Below are 21,828 nucleotides of genomic sequence, written 5' to 3' on the forward strand. Positions count from 1 at the left end.
GCTGAACTGTATAAGTTGTCAAACACAACTGTCTAATAATGCTGTTAAGTATGCTACATAATCAAATATCAGGGTCACTGGTTCACATTGTGTCATTTCTATAAGTAATGAAGTTAACATTCACTTAACTCTATTATGCTGTCACCAGAACTGCATCTGTAAGACACATACACTGTTGCACTCATTTGCATTGAGTTTAAACTTTCATGTTACTCTAGTGTGAGTATACTAAGTAGACAAAATGTACTAAAATAAATGGATGTTTTTTAAGAGGAATATTAATTTTAAAGGTACACTATGTAACTTTAATTTTTTTCAAAATAAACAAAATGTAAATAATAAGTCAATACATCATCCATCTTTCTTCGAAAACATGTTTTTAACTTACCCTGATTGACTATGATAAGCGTTTATATTTTATGCCTGACTTTAGCAAAAAACAGTTGTGCTGCTTAATATTTTTGTGGAAACTGTGATGCATTATTTTCTGGATTTTTTTTTGTTGATGAATAGAAACAAAAAAAGCATTGATTTGAAGTAGATACATTTTGTAACATTATAAAAGTCTTTACTGTCACTTTTGACCAATTTAATGCATCTTTTTAAAAACATCTTACCCCAAACTTGAACGTTAGTTTAATTCTCTCTCTCTCTCTCTCTCTCTCTCTCTCTCTCTCTCTCTCTCTCTCTCTCTCTCTCTCTCTCTCTCTCTCTCTCTCTCTCTCTCTCTCTCTCTCTCTCTCTCTCTCTCTCTCTATATATATATATATATATATATATCATCATACTATGTGACTTTTTTATTAAAAAATAAAATGTTATTAATGGGATAGTGAATAAAAAAATCCCTCTTCCAAACCATGTTTTAGTTTAGCTATAAATACACTTAGATAAACCTCATAGGGTGGTCAGGAAGGATGAATTTGCACATGTTCTTTTGCAAGACACATGCAGTTTTATTTTTTTAACCGCCAGAGGGTTCAAAAGTTACATAGTGTAGCTTTAACCAAATACCTATCTAAATATTATTGTAGTAAAATTGCATTAAAGTCTAGCTCCATTCCATAAATTTTTGGCCAGTTTTCACAATCTAATCAATTCTCAAATAAAATTATTTAAAAAAAAATATATGTGTTCCACTTGGAAATACATCACATTATAAAAGTAAAAAGGGATGCAAATGTCATTTGTTGCTGACTTTAAGTGTGTAATGTAACCCAGTAACGTGAAAGAAGCTGAAACGTTGACTGTAATAGCAAACTGAGGGCATGAGCTCAATGTCAGGTCTTACCTTTTGCTCCTCGCAAGACAAAGCCGAATCCCTCATTCTCTTTCTTCTGGAGCACAGCGTTCTTCTCCTCGATAATGTAATCACTGGACATAAGAGAGAGCAGGACAGTGAGGTCAGACTCTAGCGCCATGCCTGTATGAGCTCCACAGCTGGGCGGTGGGGTTTACCACCTGGACATACCCCCACAACGCTACTCTCCCTGATCCCTGTCCCACTCCAGTGATGAGCCAATCGGGTTAAAAGCTGTGGCTGTGAGAGTGTGCGGACAATATGAAAAATCTCAGGTGGAAGCTTCTGTCCTTCTGTTTGACTCCAGTGCAGCCTCTTTAACTGCATTAGGAGATTGGACAAAATACTAATATCCAGCCTCTTATGCTATTAAATGAAAGGATAGAAATATGAGGGCCTTCAACTCTTTCACTGTCCAACCCCAAATACACACACACAAAAAACACCCTTTAAAACCCAGAAAAGTCAAAAAGACTATAATCCTGCACCCATGCCTTACAGTGCAGCCCATCAGTGATTAAAAGATAGGATGAGCATTCACAAATGAGAAAGCGAGTCAGAGACACACAAAGGATCTTTCTCTATAGTGGTCTCTTCCCCCCATCACCATCCCGAGTCCATCTGTCTGGATGCATGGAGATAGCTATCATCAGCGCTAACAGCAGGGACAAATCTGTTCTTCCTTACTCATGTGAGCCACAGTTACCCGCCTGTAGACAGCCCCCCCGCCAACACACACATACAAACAGTGCACTTAGACAATCACATCACTAACTTCACTGCTATGATTAACTGTGCTGTTTTACATATGGTGACATACTGTATGGTGGACGCTTGATTAGCTTTTAACAGCTTTTCCTACTTGAAACTGTTCTGGGTTAAAGTAGACACAAAATGAAATCTAACCCTATCTTTTTTTCTAAATTAATGTTATTGATCTTATTGTGAAACATTTTTTCAAAATGTTTAACTTTTGAGGTCGTAATTTTTATTCGAAATGTAACTGGATTTTTGGGTAAAGTATGATGTATGCACGATCATTTATCAAGACCAATCATTTATTCAGCCCCTTTCTTATAATTGATAACCCGGACATAATCAACTCTTATGTACGTCACATTAAGAAAAGATCTACAACTTATGTTGTACAGCAACTTTAACCTACACTGTAAATAATAAATTTTTTTAAGTTGTAAAAATAAATAGATTACTGGAGTACCTTTTACAAGAAAAAATTATTTAAAAAAATACTATTGGAGACAATTGACTTCCACTGTATAGATAAAAATGTGGATGTTTCTACAGCTGTACAAAGTGCATGAATATTTAATGGGGTAATTATGAATTAGTTTGGTGGAGGGTTTAAAAAGACATGAATCCAAAGTTAAGTGTAGTGTGAAAACATGTTTGTCACAGTGTCTGGTTTATGTTTCCCTGGGTGTCCACTAGAGGTCCTCTTCCCCACGGTGTCATTCACATTGGAACTGCATTCCCCACAATCCTTGTCTGCAATCATCACTGTTCATTGCACCCAGCTGTTCCCCATCATGATTGTCTTGTTCTGTGTATAAATACCCTGCCTGTTTAGTGTTTGTTACGGAGTCCTTGTTATGTCACACTACTTCGGAAGTCTTGCCTGTTCTTGTTTTTGTTTCTGTCTTGGATTGCTTTATGGAGTTTGACCCTTGCCTGGACTGGTTTTTGTGAGTATGGATTACCCTTAATAAATACTGCTGTTGGATCCCTGTTTCCTGTGTGTGGTATCGTGACAATGTTACAGTGATTTTTTTTTTTTTTTTGGACATTGTGTCAAATCCATGACCTTGGCATTGCTACCAGCCAAGCTATAGGAAAATATATTAATTTTATTACAGCAAAATATATATCTCTAAACAAAGCAATTCATTTATAACAACTCCCATACCATCTTGAAATCTGTTTTACAAACAGAGCATAATAAAGTCCTTGTGACTAGCTGCTTGTAGAATAATTACCACAAAACGACAAAACCCTTTCTATGTGTTCACATGGGACCAGAGCAACGACTGGTGTATGTATCATCAACCATTAGAAGAAAGCTCATCTCTCTCTCTCTCGTACCCGAGGGTCTTCATCACTGATGCATTAGGAGTGACAAGAATCTAATTAAGCAGTGGAGAATCAATTAGATCAATTACAGATGATTCGTGTCGTTAGCGCCTTGGGTTAACGAAATGCTCTGTCCTACAGAACAGCAGTCACGCCTGTGATAACATCAGTGTATGGTCGGGCGTCTGGAACAGGCATTTGCTGTGGATTTGTTTACGAACAAAATCCCAGACAAGCCACATTAAATTGGGACGGTGGAATATTTGGGTTCAACTTCCCATTATCTATTTAATAAATACATAAGTTATCACTAAGAAAAAGTAACACAGAACAAATGCTTTATATGATATCTTGTCCCTTACAAGAAAGTACTGTGTCTGTGGCAATACCATAGCTTTTTTAATTGAACATATGTGTATGTACATATTCATATAGGCACGCACAGTTACTTAATGTTAGTTAATGCATTAACTAACATTAAAGGGTTAGTTCACTTACTCACCATGAAGCCATCCTAGGTGTATATGACATTCTTCTTTCAGACGAATACAGTTATTTTATTCTGGCTTTTCCAAGCTTTATAATGGCAGTGAATGGCCGGTTTCTGTTTTAAGTCCATAAAAGTGCATCCATCCATGATAATCCATGCGTTTGTGTAAGAAAAATATCCATAATTAAAACTTAATCGACTAAAATAACTAGCTTCCGACAGATGGTCTACGCAAGTTGACTTAAACCAAAATAATAACACTTGACGATGTATGACGTAGGAGTAGCGTAAGCTTTGACGGCACTTCAAACAAACAGGGCTGGGCAACAAACTCGAGCACCTCCAACATTTCTCTTTAAAATTCTCATTTTAGACTTCTAATTCATGACTGGTGTTTTGTTTTGCTCTATCCTCTGCGCTTCCGCGTTTGTCAATGCGTCGTGCGTCAGGTCAAGGGTTACTACGCCGTAAATCAATGCGTAAGGCTGTCTGTCGGAAGCTAGTTATTTTAGTCAATAAAGTTTTAAATATTGATATTTTACTTACAAACGCATCGCTTCGCTTCAGAAGGCCTTAATTAACCCCGGAGCCGCTTCGAGCACTTTTATCATGGATGGAGGCACTTTTATGGACTTAAAACAGAAACAACTATTCACTGCCATTATAAAGCTTGAAAGAGCCAGGACTTTTTAAAATATAACTCTGATTGTTTTCGTCTGAAAGAAGAATGTCATATACACCTAGGATGGCTTGAGGGTGAGTAAATCATGGGCTAATTTTCATTTTTGGGTGAACTATCCCTGAACAATACATTTTGTTACAGTATTTGTTGATCTTTGTTAAATGTTAGAATGAAAATACAAATGTTCATAGTTAGTTCATGTTTGCTCAAATAAAATGAACAGATACAACTTTTGGTTTTAATAATGTAATAGTAAATATTAAAATTAACATTAACTGGGATGATTTAGAACTATTATCCATTGTTAGTTCATGATACTATAGTTAACTAATGCTAAAAAATGAAACAGTATTGTAAATTGTTACCAAAAACATAATGACAATATACAAATATAAATAAATTTGAAGTAACAATATAGTTATATATAAAAATACCATAGTATTTTGTATGGTACCATGTCTATTGTTGAAAAGAGTAAGTATCACTGAAGTACTTATGTGAGAGTGCATGACAGTTAATGTACATTGTCTGGATTGTCTCATGGAAAATTTCAGTCATATAAAGGCATTAAACATTTCAAATATTTGTTATATACACTTACAAAAACCCGTACAGTCAAGTTCAGTTAATCTAGCACCTAATGATAATTTGATGAGATAATGAAGGGTGAAAATGAATATAATGGCCATTAGACCTCTCAGGAAGAAGAAGTACATTGACGCTGACTTGTCAATGTAGTGTGTACAACTCCCTAAAATAATCTCCTGTGCCGAGGGAAACGCACATGAGCGAGTTAGCTCCACATTGTCCATGTCATGAAGCTAAACCTCTGTACAGCGACTGATATTCACATATAGCCTCACAGCTAGGTCAGCGTGTGCTAACTCAGTTTAGTGCACTTAACAGTGTAGCTGAACATAGGTCAAACCCCACAACATGCATGCAAAAAGTTTTAATGGGGTTCCAACCCTATATGGTTCTTGACTCATTTTTAAAGAACCCTTTATGCCAAAAACATTTTATATGAGGAGGAATGTCTTAAATTATTGCATATAACTTTACGGGTAATTATTATTTTTTCTAGTGAAAAAGTACGTTTACGAACTTAAAGTATGTTAAAGTATGTTTACCAGAGAAATTAATTAATTAAAACTAAATATACTATATATTAAGTTTGTAACTTTCTTGTGTTATCCTCGACAGTTCTGATAAATGTATAATGTCACTGTGATGGCATCTTGTATGCATTTATTCTTTTTACTGTCTAATAAATCAAATCGAATCAAAATATGAAGCACCCGACAGAACTCTTTAAGTTTCTACATAGAACCTTTTCTTTTAAGAGTGGCAGTTGATTAGCAGACTTGTAATATTAGCTGAATGTAGTTTGACACACTTGCATGCTAATATTTACAGATTAAATTGATTAGCAGACTTCTAAATGCACCTTGAGTTGGGAGACCTTTTAGAGAATTTCAGCAAGGTGATGGTCTTTCATTCATATCTCAAATTGTGAAATCGATTATTTTAAGAGTCTGGGAGCGGCTTCGTTTGCCTTGTGTGTTTAGAGTCTATTTCTCTGATACAGCAGGTAATTGATTTGACTGGGTGCAGTTCTTTAAGCTGCTGTTCTAGACCTGTTTGCTGTTGTTGAGCAGCTTGGCAAGAGAAGATGAATGGAGTAAAAAGTATCAGTTTGACAGAGAGACTCCAGTAATTAATCCTCTCTCGCTCACTCTCTCTCTTACTTTATTCTACAAGTCATCTTATCCCCCATCCTCCTTCCCACGTCAATCAGTCTTTCATTTCAGAGACACATTTCATTACAGTGTAATCAACAGAACAGACTAAGGCCTTGTCCACACGGACACGGGTATTTTTATAACCAGAGTTTTTCCTACAGCGTTTAAAAAAAAATCCCGTCCACACATGCTCGGTCTCTGTCTACATGAAAACGCAAAAACACGCTATCAAGCGCGGTCAAGAGCATGCCACGCCAGCAGGCGGCGATATAACCCTTAACTGTAAAGCCACGTTGGCCAATCAGAAGCGCAAATCTGACGTCAAACACAGCGGATAACGGCGCACACTCTGACGTCGCAAGGCAAAAACCCCGGTTTCACTGTCTACATGACAACACTGTAACCGGCGTTTCTGAAAATCCTCACCCTGGCAGGGGTTTTCAAAAATGTTCGGTTTCAGTGCGTTTTCGTGTGGACGAACGACCGAACCGCGTAAAAAAAGTCGCAGTTATAAAAATACCTGTGTCCGTGTGGACAGGGCCTCAAATAGCAGAAACAAAACTAGGGAGAATGACTATGCAATCATAAAGCATAAATTGCTGCTAAGCATGATATAGAATAATAATAATGTATAATAAAATAATAATAATTAATCTTAATGTTGATTACAACATTTACTAACATTATTAAAACCAAAAGTTGTTATTTGTATTTGTAATGGACCAAAGACAACATGAACTAACAGTGAACAGTTGTATTTTGTATTAATTAATGTTAACAAAATATAATAAATACTGTAACAAGTATATTTCTCATTGTTAGATAATGCATTAACTTATCTTACTGGAACCTTATTGTAAAGTTGTATCAATTTATTATTATTAGTTGGTAACACTTATTAGCATGCATAGTAATAGGATATTGGCTGTTTGTTAGTACTTATAAAGCACATATTAATGACTTACTCTGCATGATCATATTCTACATCGCTTTATCGTACCCAAAACCTAAACTTAACAGTTACCTTACTAACTATTAATAAGCAGTAATTGAGTTTGAGTTTACTAAAGTCGTAGTTAGTTAGTAGTGAGAATTGGACCCTAATCTAAACTGTGACCTATTTGTTTTATTAGACCATGCGACATCTCGTTGTTCATATCCGTTGGTTGGACAGACTTAACTTCGCATTCTTAAAATCTAGCGTGAACACCCCTTTAAACACAATATATATTATTTAAGTAGACTTACATATTCAATTACACTGACTGTAATATTGAGCAAAATGTAAAACATGAGCTCCTATTTAATGGCATGTGCTAGCTGTTTTTTAATATTACACTCAGCTGTAAAATTGTATTTAGTACTCAAGTGAATCAAGTGCTTAAGTAATTAACTTTTGCTTTGATACACGCAATGAGGAACAAATGTGACTGTTTAAATTAAAAGCAAATGTGAGGGGTAAAAAACGAAAACATGATGTAATGAATGAGCAGCACTGGAGTGTGTTGACAACCTCTATCCTCTAGATGGCAGTAGAGACTCAATACTACAAATTCCTGAATCCACTGAGTCAGGATAACTGGTGATGCTCTGTCTCGGGTTAGCCTGGAACAACTGATTATCAAAAAGCCCATATATTAAATAATCAGGCATGCACACATATATATGTATACTTTACCTATATGAGGTAAAGTTGTCGTAGGAGCCCACAGTGTAATGTCTGAACAGCCTCTTAGTTCGATCCTCTCTCGTCTCTGAAAGACAAACATGACACACATTAACATGCATCCTCGTAACCAACCATATTTATCATTTTCAATTCCGTTCATCATATTTGCATTGCATTTCAGAGCCGACCAAATGGCTCTAATCAGCCTTGTGTGGAAATGTGGGTGTTTGTTTGTGTGAGAAAATGCAGACAAGCTTAATTAAATGCATAGGCAAGGTCAACTATATATGTATGTGTGTGTGTGTGTGTGTGTGTGTGAGAGCGGTCTCGTTAATCCAGTCAGAGGGTCTGGCTAATAGGGATGGTGTCTCAAGCCAGACTAGATTTATGTGATTGGACTTTAGGCTGGAAATCAATGCACGGCTCCCCTACAGAAGGCCAATCTGCTGACACACATATACATGTATTCACATTCACACACTAACACACCCAGAGAATTTAACAAACATTTTCTGGCAAGAACAAGATAGTCAAACACATGCATTTCATTCCTAGATGCATTTTGTTACAGCGGTTATTGAATTAAAGGTTCTCTAAGCGATCCTGGGTGACGTCACTTCTTGTTGACGTTCGAACTATTGTCAAACAAAACGGAGGCTAGCTAGACCCTCCCTCCTCATCCGCACACTAGCCCCCCAAACCCTTCTTGTCGGTCATTGGCTGGAACAGTTTGTTATGTTTTGGGGAGCGGGTCGCCGCAGTTTGCTTTTGTTACTGTTTGTGGAGCCTGGGCTGTCTACAGAGATCGCGTTTCTTTACAGTGTGTTCAGGGGACAGGCAGCCAGCGGTTAGTGAGGAGATGTTTGCTGTATGTGACAAAAAATGTTTTGGCCTAAAAAACGCGTGACATCGCTTAGAGCACCTTTAAACTTTGCTCTCTGTGTTATTGAATTCAACATGTCTTTCTCTCTCTCCCCCTTTCTTAATAAACTCAGTGACCCACTTGCTCTGGTCTGATTACTAATGCATATTTCCTCTGTCTTTTCTTCTGTCCCCTGTCTCCACTCCTTCCTGTGTCACACTGTAGTATTCCCTCTGTACATGTCTATTCTTCTTCATTTGACAGTCTGCGATGTGCCTTGCAGACTGTGTCAACATGAGTGAGTTTAAAGGAGTCATATTATGATAAATAAAAATGTTCTTGTTTTGAAACTGAGTTCAGTGTACTTTGAAAACATACAGGAACTCAAATTTTTCTCCCAACACAAAAAAGGAATGACGGATGAATAGTATTACCATTTGACTGCCCACGTGAAAACGTAAATTATGACATTAGAGCAAAAAAAATGTCTTTAACATTACACAGTAAAAAGACCTTAGGGAAAAAATTTGACTAATACTGTAACTTATGAATAAAATTGTATTCATAAATACAGCAGCTAAGAATACGATGAAGAAAAAACTTCATTCAGTGTTGAGTGCTTTGTATAATTCTATAACTAAATCTAAAAATCTGCCTGTTATGCTTATACTTTACTGAGACTACACTAGTGTGATTTTATATTGACAACTGATTACACTTACAAGATAAATTATTAGAGCAACAGAAAAGACAAATTAAGAGAGAGAGAGAGAAAGGAAAAGCAAGAGTTACTTCTACTGACTTTGTGTCCTACTCTGTCACCACAAAATTGAGAAGTTAAAGCATGCATTAGCATTTTAATGACTTGAAGGCAAGAAAGGACGCACAGATCAAATTCACAGGAGAGAGAAAGAGAGAGCGCACAAGAGAACGAGAGAGAAAGAGGGTTATATATATATTTACATCACTATTACTAATGCATAGGAATTTGAACACCAAACAAAAGCATTCAAATTTGTCACGTAGCGTGCTGCACAGTTTTTATCACTTGAGAATGGGCTCGTTTGACTTGGACCAGTACGAAACCACCTAGAACACCCTAGAAACCACCAGGTACATCCTAGCATTGTTACCACTCATATTAACCCTTAAATGCATGAATGTTTTGCCAATCATTATTACATATTCGGGTTTTTAGCTACCCGGATCTATGATAAACTCAAACTCTCCTGATATTAAAGTAAGAATAAAATAAAAGCATATTTTGTTACCTTTTAGAGCTTGGAAGGGTTCAGTTTGAGAATGTTTTATATCATCATCACTGTCCTCCTCAGAGCTCATTATTACATTCAGCAGCTGGCTCATATTCGCGACATCAAACATATTCTCAAAACTATCATTTTCTATATCAGTTTTGCTGATGATACTTCCTATTCTTTTGTTTTCTGCCTGCAGTAACTATGAGTGAAACGTCACTTCATCATTGTGTATCAGACATTGCCACCTTTGTGGAATAAAGGTGAATTGCATGCAGTCATCAAAGATTCAATTATTGTTGTGCAGAAAAAATATAGTTGTACTGTTACACACCTTCAGGTCGTTAGCGACCCTATACATTTTTTTTTTTTTTTTTTTTTTTTTTTTTTTACAAAAAATGAATGGGAAAACAGCCATTTTTTTAAAATTGGATTATTTTTTATTTTCTTCTTATATTGTTTATAATGAATTGATTGAGGAATACTAAAAAGGTTGATGTCTAACTTTAACCCTCTGGGGTCGGCGGTCTCGCCGGCGATACCAGCTCACTTTTTTCCTTATCAGTGCAAAAGAGACTCAAATTACTCTGTTGATTTTGTTCTTACATATAAGTGTTGTACACCATTCGATCCTGTTAAGTTTGTATTTTTTTTGTGGAACCTCACAATAAAAACAAAGTGTTGTGCTTTTCGCCTAATAAAGAAAAATAAACATGATGCGCGTTCTGCGTTTTCTCTGTCAGTGAAGTCCATTCTGAAACGCGTCCGAAAAATGAACTGTAACTCTGCAAATACTCAGTCAAACAGGTATACAGGCACACAGGCATGAAGCCTGAATTATCTTCTTTTAAATGAAGTAATTTATATAAAAAACAAATTTTCTCATTTTATGTAATCTGTACGAAAAGAGAGAGATGATAGTCGTTCTCGTCTCAGGTCATTAGTGTTAATTTGACCACGACCACGGAGCGCGCGCTCTATTCAAACACAAATGCTCTGAGGCGATCCACGCCCACATCAGCTGGATAACCCACCGAAAGAGACTCATATTTACGACGCTGTGAGGAATAATACTATCTTAATAATATGGAAAAAATTGCCTTAGAAGTGCAGGTAGTTTCATTTGGAGGAGCAACGGATCCAGCTGAGGAATAGGTACATTCTTTATTTTCAAGTGCTTTGTGCTAATCGCGATATGGAATAGTGTCTGTAAACAAAAAGACTGTTTGAATATGAATCGCCTTTTTGTGTGTGCATGAATGAACAGCTTTTACCTAACTATATTCCAATACTGAGATGAGTAAAAATCGACTGAAATATGTTGAAATAAAATATTTTTGTATAAGCAACGTATTAAACTGCAAATTAACATTTATATGTCCTAATCATAAAAACGATATGTTACATATGAAAGACAAGATGTCGTTTTTACTGTAAAATACTGCCACATCAAATAAGCTTGTTTGCTAAGATATTATTATAGTGTTTGTTCGATTGTAGGCTATATTCAAACTAATTAATCCGCAACTGTGAAATATGTATGATAAAATGTATACTTTAGTATATACAAAGAAAGATTACATTTGAAATATAGTTAAAATTTTAATTGTTGTTGTAATTGTAACCTTTTTATTATAATAGCAAAAATATATGTAGGCTACATATAAATAAATCTTAGGTAAATCTTAAAAGCTCAATATAAGCCTCCTCTTTAAATTATTTGTATTGTGTTTTATTAGTGACACATTTGGGATATATTCCCAAACTTTCTGTAAAAACAGTATGAGAATTAACTGCACAATTACTAGAAATGTTTACATTTGATATTATACAATTTGCAAGCACAATTTGAAAAATAAATAAATAATTGGAACTGTGAACCAATTTTGTATTATATAGGCATATATATATATATATATACACACACACACACACACACACATATATATATATATATATATATATATATATATATATATATATATATATATATATATATATTGTCATTGCATTCTTGTGGCTCAGTGACACACCTGAATGAAAGGGTCATTAGTATGCAGCCCCATTTTGCGCACATTATGCGGGCCCATTGTCTTCTCAGGTGTGAATCACAGCAGGTCACACCCCTGCGCATATTGCCTTTCCAAACAAAAAGTGTCATTTTTACATTTAAACCAATCTATTGTTTTATGTGAATGATAAGGCAGGATGATTTTCAGATCATTTTGAAGAAAAAACTCTAGGCGACAACATCCATTAGTCAAAAGTCTTGTGGACACATATTTAGTATGTGTTTTGTGGCCTTATTTCAGAAACTTTAAGTTTTAGTTTTTTCAATAACCACGCATAAACAATATTCTCTCAAAAATACAAACATGTACATACATGTTGATAACATATTATGGTAGCCCTGTTTGTGCTAAATAGAGTGTAATTACACCTTTGCCAGTAATTTGTTTATAAGCAACTGAAAAAAGCACAAATGTCTGAGTATGTCAAAACATCTCAAGGACCCCAAAAATACCTTGGACCCCAGAGGGTTAAAAAATGAATGAGAAGGAGGGTAGTGAATGACGCCCTGAGTCACTAAACAGTTACATTTTCAAATGTTTTTAAACAATATTTGACCTCTGTTCCATTGCAAAGGTTCTGGATAATCTAAGAGCTTCTAAAGCTTCACGATTATCATTTTAATTATAACATATAATACAAAATCAAATAACTTAAAAATGACTTATTTATGAATATTTATTACATACATTATACATTACTATATTCATAAATATACATCTATATAATAAAACAATATATATATTACACATAACTTGACTTAATGAAATAAAAAATTATAGAGTATAGCATAAATAAACAATAAATACAAATTGTAATAAATTATACAACATTTTTTTGTATAACTGAAACTTTATAGATCAGTGATGGGCAACATCGCTGTCCTGCAGAGTTTAGTCAACCATGATAAAACACACCTAAACAAGCTAATCAATGTCTTGTTTCAATGTTTTTCAAGGCAATGTTTTTTTTAATCAGGGTTGGAGCTAAACTCTGAAGGACAGCAGCAATCCAGGACCGACGGTGCCTATAGATAAATAAAATGGCTGATGATAATAAGTTAGGTAACGCTTCCTTTTACAGTCCTGTTACCCATGTACATACTATGTACTTATTATAGTAATTACAATTACTGGGTAATAACTAAGTACTAACCCTGAACCTACCCCTAAACCTACCCCTAACCCATAAAAACACAAAAAAAAACTTTGATCTGATTTACCCATAATGCAACTCTGTATTCAAGGTCTGTGCTAAAATAAAATCAACATATGGACGTGCATGTGTGTGTGAGTGCATTTGTATATGCAGTTGATTACAAGGGTCCTCGCCATCTGTGTCCAGAGTAAGAATAATGCAATCATTTATCATTCTCACAGGAAAGAGGGAGAGGGAGAGAAAGATGGAGAGAGAGAGAGAGAGAGAGAGAGAGAGAGATTTGAGGGCAATATGCAATAATCATCTGTCAAATGACAGATACTGTCAAAAACATAAACTTACACTGTATATGAATCAATATATTATCTGTTGGAGAATGGCGTATGTTGATACAGTCATTCACGTCATGTGATAGCCAATACAGGCAGGATCCGGAAATAGGATTCAAAGGTCGTGGAGCACAGCTGAGTCACATCCATTCCAGATGGCTAAACGAACAACTAGACCATTTATTCCAATATAGTGGCCAAATAAACACAATCCCGCACACACATACACCAGCACTGCTTCACTGAACTCGTAGTGAGATAAAAAGGCTGCCAGAAAAATTAAGAGTAACCTGAAAAACACTCTTGTATGAGGTACACCACAGAAAATTATACACATCCATACAGGAGAATCAAGCTTTCTTGGGAGAAATAATCAGTCAGCAGACAATGAATTCAATGGTAAATCAAGTATTTTGGAAGCATAAAGTGGTTCTTGATCAGTGGAGTGAAGGTATACAAATGCCTCAAAGCTTCATCAAGGCAATTTGAAGACATTATCAAACGATTGAAGCTTGTCAAAACCCCTCAACCAATCACACGCACCCTCTGGATCAACAGTTTAATGAGCTAAATGCTTTAGTAAAATGTGCTCCTGCTTTAAACGAACAGCACCATGCATGGCAGGGCCTCAGCGCCAGCAAGGGATTATGGGAAGCGACGTAGGCCACAGATGGGATGTGGATGGCCAGAACTCAAACAGATGCTGAACTGAAAACACACTTAAAGCCAGCAAAAGTCTAAAATGCAGATTTTTTTTCTAATAAAAACAAACGGCAGAATAGATCTCCAACATATAAGGCGCTGAGAGAATTTCTCTGTTTTACATCAGCTATGTAAAAGAGGCACCATGCCATCTTAAAGAGTAATCATAGACTTTTTTCCTCCTTATCAAAACGACCTTATTGCTTTGTAATTGTCTTTATAGGTAAATCAAATTTTAAGTTCTATAGATAAATGTATATCTATTTTCAGCTAAAAAAAAACAACAACTACAAAATAAAATATATAATATATAATTAATTGTCCCATTGACTTGAATAGTATTTTTCCCCTATGGAAGTCAATGGGGCCCATCAACTGTTTGGTTACCGACATTCTTCAAAATGACTTATTTTGTGTTCAGCAGAAGAAAGGAATTCATATAGGTTTGGAACGACTTGATCGAGAGTAAATGATGACAGAATTTTCACTTTTGGGTGAACTATCCCTTTAAGTGTATATTGTTAATTGACCAAGTAAACATGGTTATCAGCCGACACATGCAGAATAAATAAAAGTTGTGCTGTTGTCATTTTTGTGGTGTAGTCGTACCTCTGACGTTCTTCTGGTGCTGAAGGGCCAGAGGCCAGACAACAGCATCCAAGTTCAACACACAGATACATCCAACCCTCAACACACCGATACATCCAACCCTCAACTCTCTCTATCTTTCACTGCGATCTTTCTCTGCCACTCTGAACAGACATGTGTGATTTATTCTGCGTGTGTCTGTCCTGTTCCCATCGCCACAGCTTACTGATACGCTATGAGTTTGCTTTCAGAGCTTCTTTTTTTGCCAATGGGTTCCTCAACCCAAACACACATCAGAGAGACTCACAAGGTTTATAAAGCCATTCAAAACAGCAGAACAGAACAATCCATGTAGACCAAGCAATTCATTTCATATATTAAATTAGGAGACTTTGATTTTTTCCAGTGGTGCTGGATAAAACTATACATATCTCTACTAACACACTTTTTCTCTGTCACTCATACGGTGCAGCAAATAGGTCAGATCAATGGGGCGGCAGGTCTCTTTCCACGCTTGATCAGAAATAGAATATCTGTTGATGTGATTTCGACATTACCTCACGCTTACACTCTCTACCTCAATCCTCAGCTCTCTTTTTAAATCTCTCACGCTTTTTTCCCTTTCCTAGACATCTCTCTGTCTCTCCATGGCCTCTGGCTGCCCTGCACGGAGCCGACCCACTTCTCTGCGACGAGATGAGAGAAAGGGTTCGCTGCGTTTGACTGTCTCTCTCATTTTTCATATGTCATAAGATGAGGATTATGAATGGTGATACCTGAGAGAGATGAATCTGGGAGACTCAGAGGGAAATAATCTTTTATTTTGCTAAAACATACAACAGAGTACATGAGCAGTAAGTAGCACTCCAGCAAAAGCTTTTATGTGTAAAGAAATGTAAAGTACATTCATAGGGACAGTTCTAAGATTAAGTGCCTTTCTGAGTGAAAAAAAAAATCTGTTTTTTTTTTTATCTACACTTATGGGGTTTAAAACAGTCTGCCTCTGAAATGACTTTTCTGCTGATGTATCCAAGGTCATTTGAGGAGAGAATAACATGATTCATTCAACCAATCAATCAGTCAATATATACAGTATATAGAACAAATAAACAACAGTAGTTGACCACTGTGCTGTACAATAATATATAAACATTAAAATAAGTTATATTATTTGTATGAAGAAAAAAATAAATTGGTCTTTAACTTAAGAATAGAGTGGTGCAGGAATGACATCACTTTCTAGGCCAACCGGCAGTTAGCCTCACACTGGCTCCCTCGACAAAAACCCAATAGGATTTTACCATACGCTTTTGGATTACAAGCTCTATGATCAACAAAAGTTTATGACACTTGCATGTTTTGTCCATCAAGACAATTATCACAGATGAACACAACTTTTAAATTTTTTTAAAAAAGTTTTAACTTTTAAAACTCTAAATGCAGTCGCCAGAAGTAAAAAGCTAAAGGTAGGCTATAAACAAACTACACCACGGCCCCACAAATTCAACGTCACCATCACTAGCTTCCGACAACTCTTTCAGTTTTTATCTAAAAACATTTTCCAAGAACATTTGAGATAGAATAGTTTATAAGAGCACAATTCTGCATAATGAGGATGTAAAAGTGGACTGAGTTTATCTGTTCGGCGTGATGACGTTTAATCTCCTCGACAGCCTCTACGGTGCCATTTAGCCTTTCAAGACACGTAACAGCTTAAAAAAATCACGAGTCGGATAATAATGATGTATTTTATGTCGTAGAATAAAACATGAAAGTGTCTTGAGCTTGTGTTCACCACAGACCTTATTTCAGCCATTTAACCAAAACCCCATTCAAAAAACCCATTGACATCGGAATGATGGAACGGGAAGTGCTAAAATGCTAACTCGCTTATGCGTTTTGGCCTACAAAGTGATGTCATATCTGCACCATACTATTTCATAGGCACATTTTACATTTCACCACCTCAGGAGCCAAGTGCAGCCCTAAATTATTTTCAATGTAGTATTATCATTATTATTAACAACAACAACAATAGTATTACTACTAACATTTTATTTATTTATATAGAAGCTTTTCAAAACTCAAGGATACTTTACAAACAATCAGATTAATACATAAGAAGCATTAATAATAATCAATAATAACAATAACAATAATACAACCTTGCTCCCCCCTACATCCGCGTACACTCCTTCTCTTCTCTTCTCTTCTCTTCTCTTCTCTTCTCTTCTCTTCTCTTCTCTTCTCTTCTCTTCTGTGCTTCTCTTCCATTCTTTTGAGCACATCTCAATACTTTTTTGTTTAATGATCATTTCTCCTCAACAAACTCATAGCTTCATACAGATAACTTGTCTTTGTTGTATTGTTTTGGTTGTTTGCAGTTGTTTCATTGCCTTTAAAAAAAAAGATGTAAAGCGACCTTGGTTTTGTGAAAGGCGCTATATAAAATAAACTTATTATTATTATTATTGTTAACAAAAACAATAAACAGCAACAACATTTTATGTCTATATAGCACCTTTCCAAAACTCAAGGACACTTTACAAACTTTACACTACTACAATCACTAGTAGTAGTCGTAATACTTTTTAAAATTTATATAGCACATTTCCAAAACGTCACAATCAGATTAATAAAAAAAAACCTTCTTCTTCTTCTTATTATTATTACTAGTGTTGATACTACTACTACTAAATTCAACTTTATTATAATTATTATTATTAACTAAACGTATTCATATTATTGCCTTTTATTATTGCATATTGCATATTATTTACTACTTCTACTACTACTACTACTACTAATAATATTAAATTATGGAAATTAAATCCTGTAATGCTGTTTCATGTTGACTTTAAAAGTCTGTCCTCAACACTCTATTTACATATGGTTTTGGGTTGTGTGTATGTTTGCACGTTTTTAGAAGTGTAACCCTGCCAAAAACCAGGACTGCTATCTCATCAATTGTCATGGTAACTCTGGAGGCATGGCAACACAAAAATACACAATCCCCAACAGCGGCACCAAGAGCCCTGGGAATGGATTCTAACCTCCCGAAAATGCATTAGAGCAGATTACAGGGCTTCATTTGATTCCACGCTCTCACCTTCGCCTGCTCAACAGTCACACAGAGCCAAACCTGCCTACCCTTCAACACATCTGATCATGTGATATAACTCATACTGTTCACTTCAGATTGTGATTTTATAACACAGGCATACAGACACAAACTCATTAGTGATGAGCATCGCTATTTTTATTGCTCACAGGGATTTGTACAAACCCCTAAACTTATTCAACAACTTATTCAATGCACAACACATCTTGCACCCTTAATGAGAAGTAACTGGACGGATGGAAAAATCCCAGAAAACTCTTGGGCTTAAGCCATATCTAGAGCTCTTTTGACTCTGCAACCATGAAGAACACCCTACAAACTACCTTACGATGCCTTAGAAATCACTCAAAGCACTAAGCAACCAATATATATATATATATATATATATATATAAAACTCAAACACGGTTAGTTTTTAACAGTCATGCATTTCCCCCCAGAAAATGTTGAAATATAGTTGGCTCTGTTATAAAACTTTTTTCTACAGGATGAAGCGAGGTTAAACATATAAATGCATATTCACACTATCCCGTGTTTCCCTTGGTAACTATCTCTGGGTGGTATGCAAAACAGTAACAGTACGTTCGGTAAAATCACATTTAACCGGCAGAAAAGAAATGAATAACAAGAAGGCTAATTTAATGGAATACATTCCTGCTGTTATCTCACTAACTTCCCTCTTACTTGCTTATATCTCTCACTCTTTCATTCTCTCTCGCTTTCTAAATGCACATTTATTCATTTGGCAGAGGGTTTTATCTAAATTGACTTAAAGTACATTAAGGTATACGTTTTATTAGGATGCGTGTTCCCTGTGAATCAAACCCATGACCCTTTAATAGTTTGGGGTCAGTAAGATTTATTTTTCCTAAAGCATGCATTAAATCAATCAAAAGCGACAGTAAAACATTTATACTGTTACAAAAGATTTATATTTAAAATGAATACAGTTTATGTTTCTATTCAACAAAGAATCATAAAAAAATGCTCTCACCATAAAAACTGGTTTCAACATTGATAAGAAGAAATGTTTCTTGAACAGCAAATCAGCACATAATTTCTGAAGGATCATGTGACACTGAAGACCTGAGTAATGATGCTGAAAATTCAGCGTTGCCATTAAAGGAATATATAACATTTGTAAAGAAATTATAATAGACAACAGTTATTTTTAAATTGTAAATATAATATTTCACAATATTACAGTTTATGCTATATCCTATTTGAACAAATAAATTTAGCTTTGTTGAGCATAAGAAGCTTAAAAAATACAACCCCCAAACTATTAAACGGTATGTATATCGCACACTCACATTTTGGACAAAATAATGAATTTCTAATGACACTTTTTTATGCTTTTTATTTTTGACAAATTGATGTGTATTTATTAGGGCTTTCCCTGCCTACAGATTTTCGACTGTTAGTCATTCATATGCATTCTGGGATTGCCTTTCCTGCAAAAGCACACATTCGACGCTGCATTAGAGTTTGTCTAAAGCGAGATATCTAGTATTGTTAGTTTTCCTACTTTTCAGAACATCGGGATAACACATATCACTAATGTCTAAGCATGCTGCCTCCGTAGGTAGCTCACTCGCTTTTGGACGAGAGAAATTGCCTCCTTTCCCCTCCCTTCTCTTGACTTCCCTTTAGTCACAGAGTCAAACACTTCTCACCATGTGACTGACATTCCTTTTGACAGCTCCAACTGGGTCTGACATATTTTCACTGAGACAATGATACGAGAGACAATTTAACCCCCTGGACTGTTTTTAGCCTCACTGAAAGAGAAAAGAATACACTTTAAAACATCTTTTCAATAACAAAGAATTAACTCAAAAATAACTGTGACTGGTAATTACACTTATTACACTTATTAATAAGCGTAGTCTAAATACACTTATTATTTATAATATTTTATTAACTACCAAAACTTTTTAAAACCTTTTTAAAAACTGGTAAATCAAAGAGATTGATGTGCAGAGCATTCCGAATCAGACGCTTCAGGTTCTATTTAAGTTAAGATACTCCCCTAGAAGACAGCTGCCTATGTATGCAGTAGACAGCAATGGACCTCAACTGGATTTGGAACAGAGCTAATGTGTAAGAAGCTGAGATAAGCAACATACATGCTAATCGATACCTCTGACACTGCAGCACACACCAGAAGCCTACAACCCTCAACAGTCACATACTGAACACTAGACCTATGAACTATGTTATGACCCGTTCTAAAGAGAAGGGCTTGACGTGAGCTTTCTAGTTGTTAAAAGGGAATCCAGCCCCAGCCGACAGATCACCAAATACATAAAACATGAGATCCACAAAAAATTTAATTTATTAAGATGGAATGAAAAGTAATTAAATAAACGAGCCTTGGCTTCAGGGTGCCCCAAGGCCCAAATAATAAACATGTACTGTATAAATAACCTAATCGGGGAGAAACACAATTACAAAGAAAACTTACCTACCTCCCTATAAATAAACAAATCACAAACAAAGTAAAATAAATGGCAGGACACCCCTACGCTCCTAAAACACAAGAAAGAGTCTGATTAAATCATCACAAACAAAAGTATGAAGCCATTACACAAAGAAAGGAAGGTTTTGGGATCTGAATGAGCTCGCCGTCTTCAAACAGCGTCGCCCTTTTAAAGCGGCGCATCAGTGGGTCCGCCAATCAGGTTCCTCCGTGGGCAACCAATCCCTGCACACCCATACAGAAAAAAACAACCTACACAAGAACACAGATGCCGAGGATCGTAACAACAAGAAACATACATAAACATTTAATTCGGAAATCTGGTCATGTCCTCATGTAGATGGCTACATAAATGATCCTCTGGTATCAATATCTAAATTTTCAAGATGATGTAAGAACTGAGAGCGAATCAGACCAGAGTAGCTCCTTCAAACTGATCAAGAAGCAGAATTCCATAGAAATTCCAAATCAAAACTCAGGATCATTTGAAATAACATTCAGTCTAGAAACTCCCCAGCTAAGTATTTTAAGACCATGAACGATCATCCCAAGTAGAGAACGAACACTTAAAATGTCAACGTTAGGCAGTTTTAAAAAAGATGGATTGGTTTGGAGATGGCACTTGACTCTCCCAAGACAGAGATCCAAAACAGACCGTCTTTTCAAAGAACTATGTTTGACCTGATCTCTTAAACACAGGATTGAAATCTCTTAAAAACCAAAGAGACTGTCTTCACACATGATGAAAAGTGCATAAGATCATTCGAAAGCAATTATAGACGGACTTATAATCAAACATTGTTCAACAGCATAATTTTATTTAATATCTACAACCTATATGTGACTATTATGCTTAGCTCACACAATTCAGATAACGTAATTCATGTGAGAGGAGGAGAAATAGTCAGACCCCGAGCTGAAGACAAGGTCTAATTGGTCAGAAATCCTCCAAAGGGCTGGACAAACGTTTGAGTTTAAAAACGAACAAAGCATTACACAGATTTGGGAGATGAAAATGGGTTACGACTGAACAGTTTCATTCAAGCCATCTAACTACTAGCCTCATTTACTTTTCTTTCTTTTACTTAGTTTCTTTTCTGTTCCGTTTAGAGTCTTGTTTTCTAAGTGAAGTTTTTGCCGCAAAGCCACAGTCCATAACTCTATAGTTTTGCCCGCCTCAAACTTCAAACACGAGACTCCGTTCATCCATTCAACACACCAGCTTGAGGTGGTCTGAGTTTGATTGAACATAAACTGTGGCGCGATTCACGTGACTCGGGTGCGCACTTG

At 35.8% G+C, this 21,828-nt stretch overlaps 1 protein-coding gene across 1 annotated transcript in view; it reads right to left on the reverse strand.

Moving 5' to 3' along the window:
* The window catches only part of LOC130071256 (SH3 and multiple ankyrin repeat domains protein 3-like), a 136,965-nt gene that overhangs the window by 19,538 nt on the left and 95,599 nt on the right, over window positions 1-21,828 (reverse strand). Inside the window, 2 exon segments of the mRNA XM_056235951.1 lie at window positions 1,292-1,374; window positions 7,981-8,056. Coding sequence (XP_056091926.1) covers window positions 1,292-1,374; window positions 7,981-8,056 — 159 coding nt within the window.

Source organism: Rhinichthys klamathensis, unplaced genomic scaffold, assembly GCF_029890125.1.
Source record: "Rhinichthys klamathensis goyatoka isolate OS25496 unplaced genomic scaffold, OSU_Roscu_1.1 h1tg000436l_1, whole genome shotgun sequence".
Classification (NCBI taxonomy): domain Eukaryota; kingdom Metazoa; phylum Chordata; class Actinopteri; order Cypriniformes; family Leuciscidae; genus Rhinichthys; species Rhinichthys klamathensis.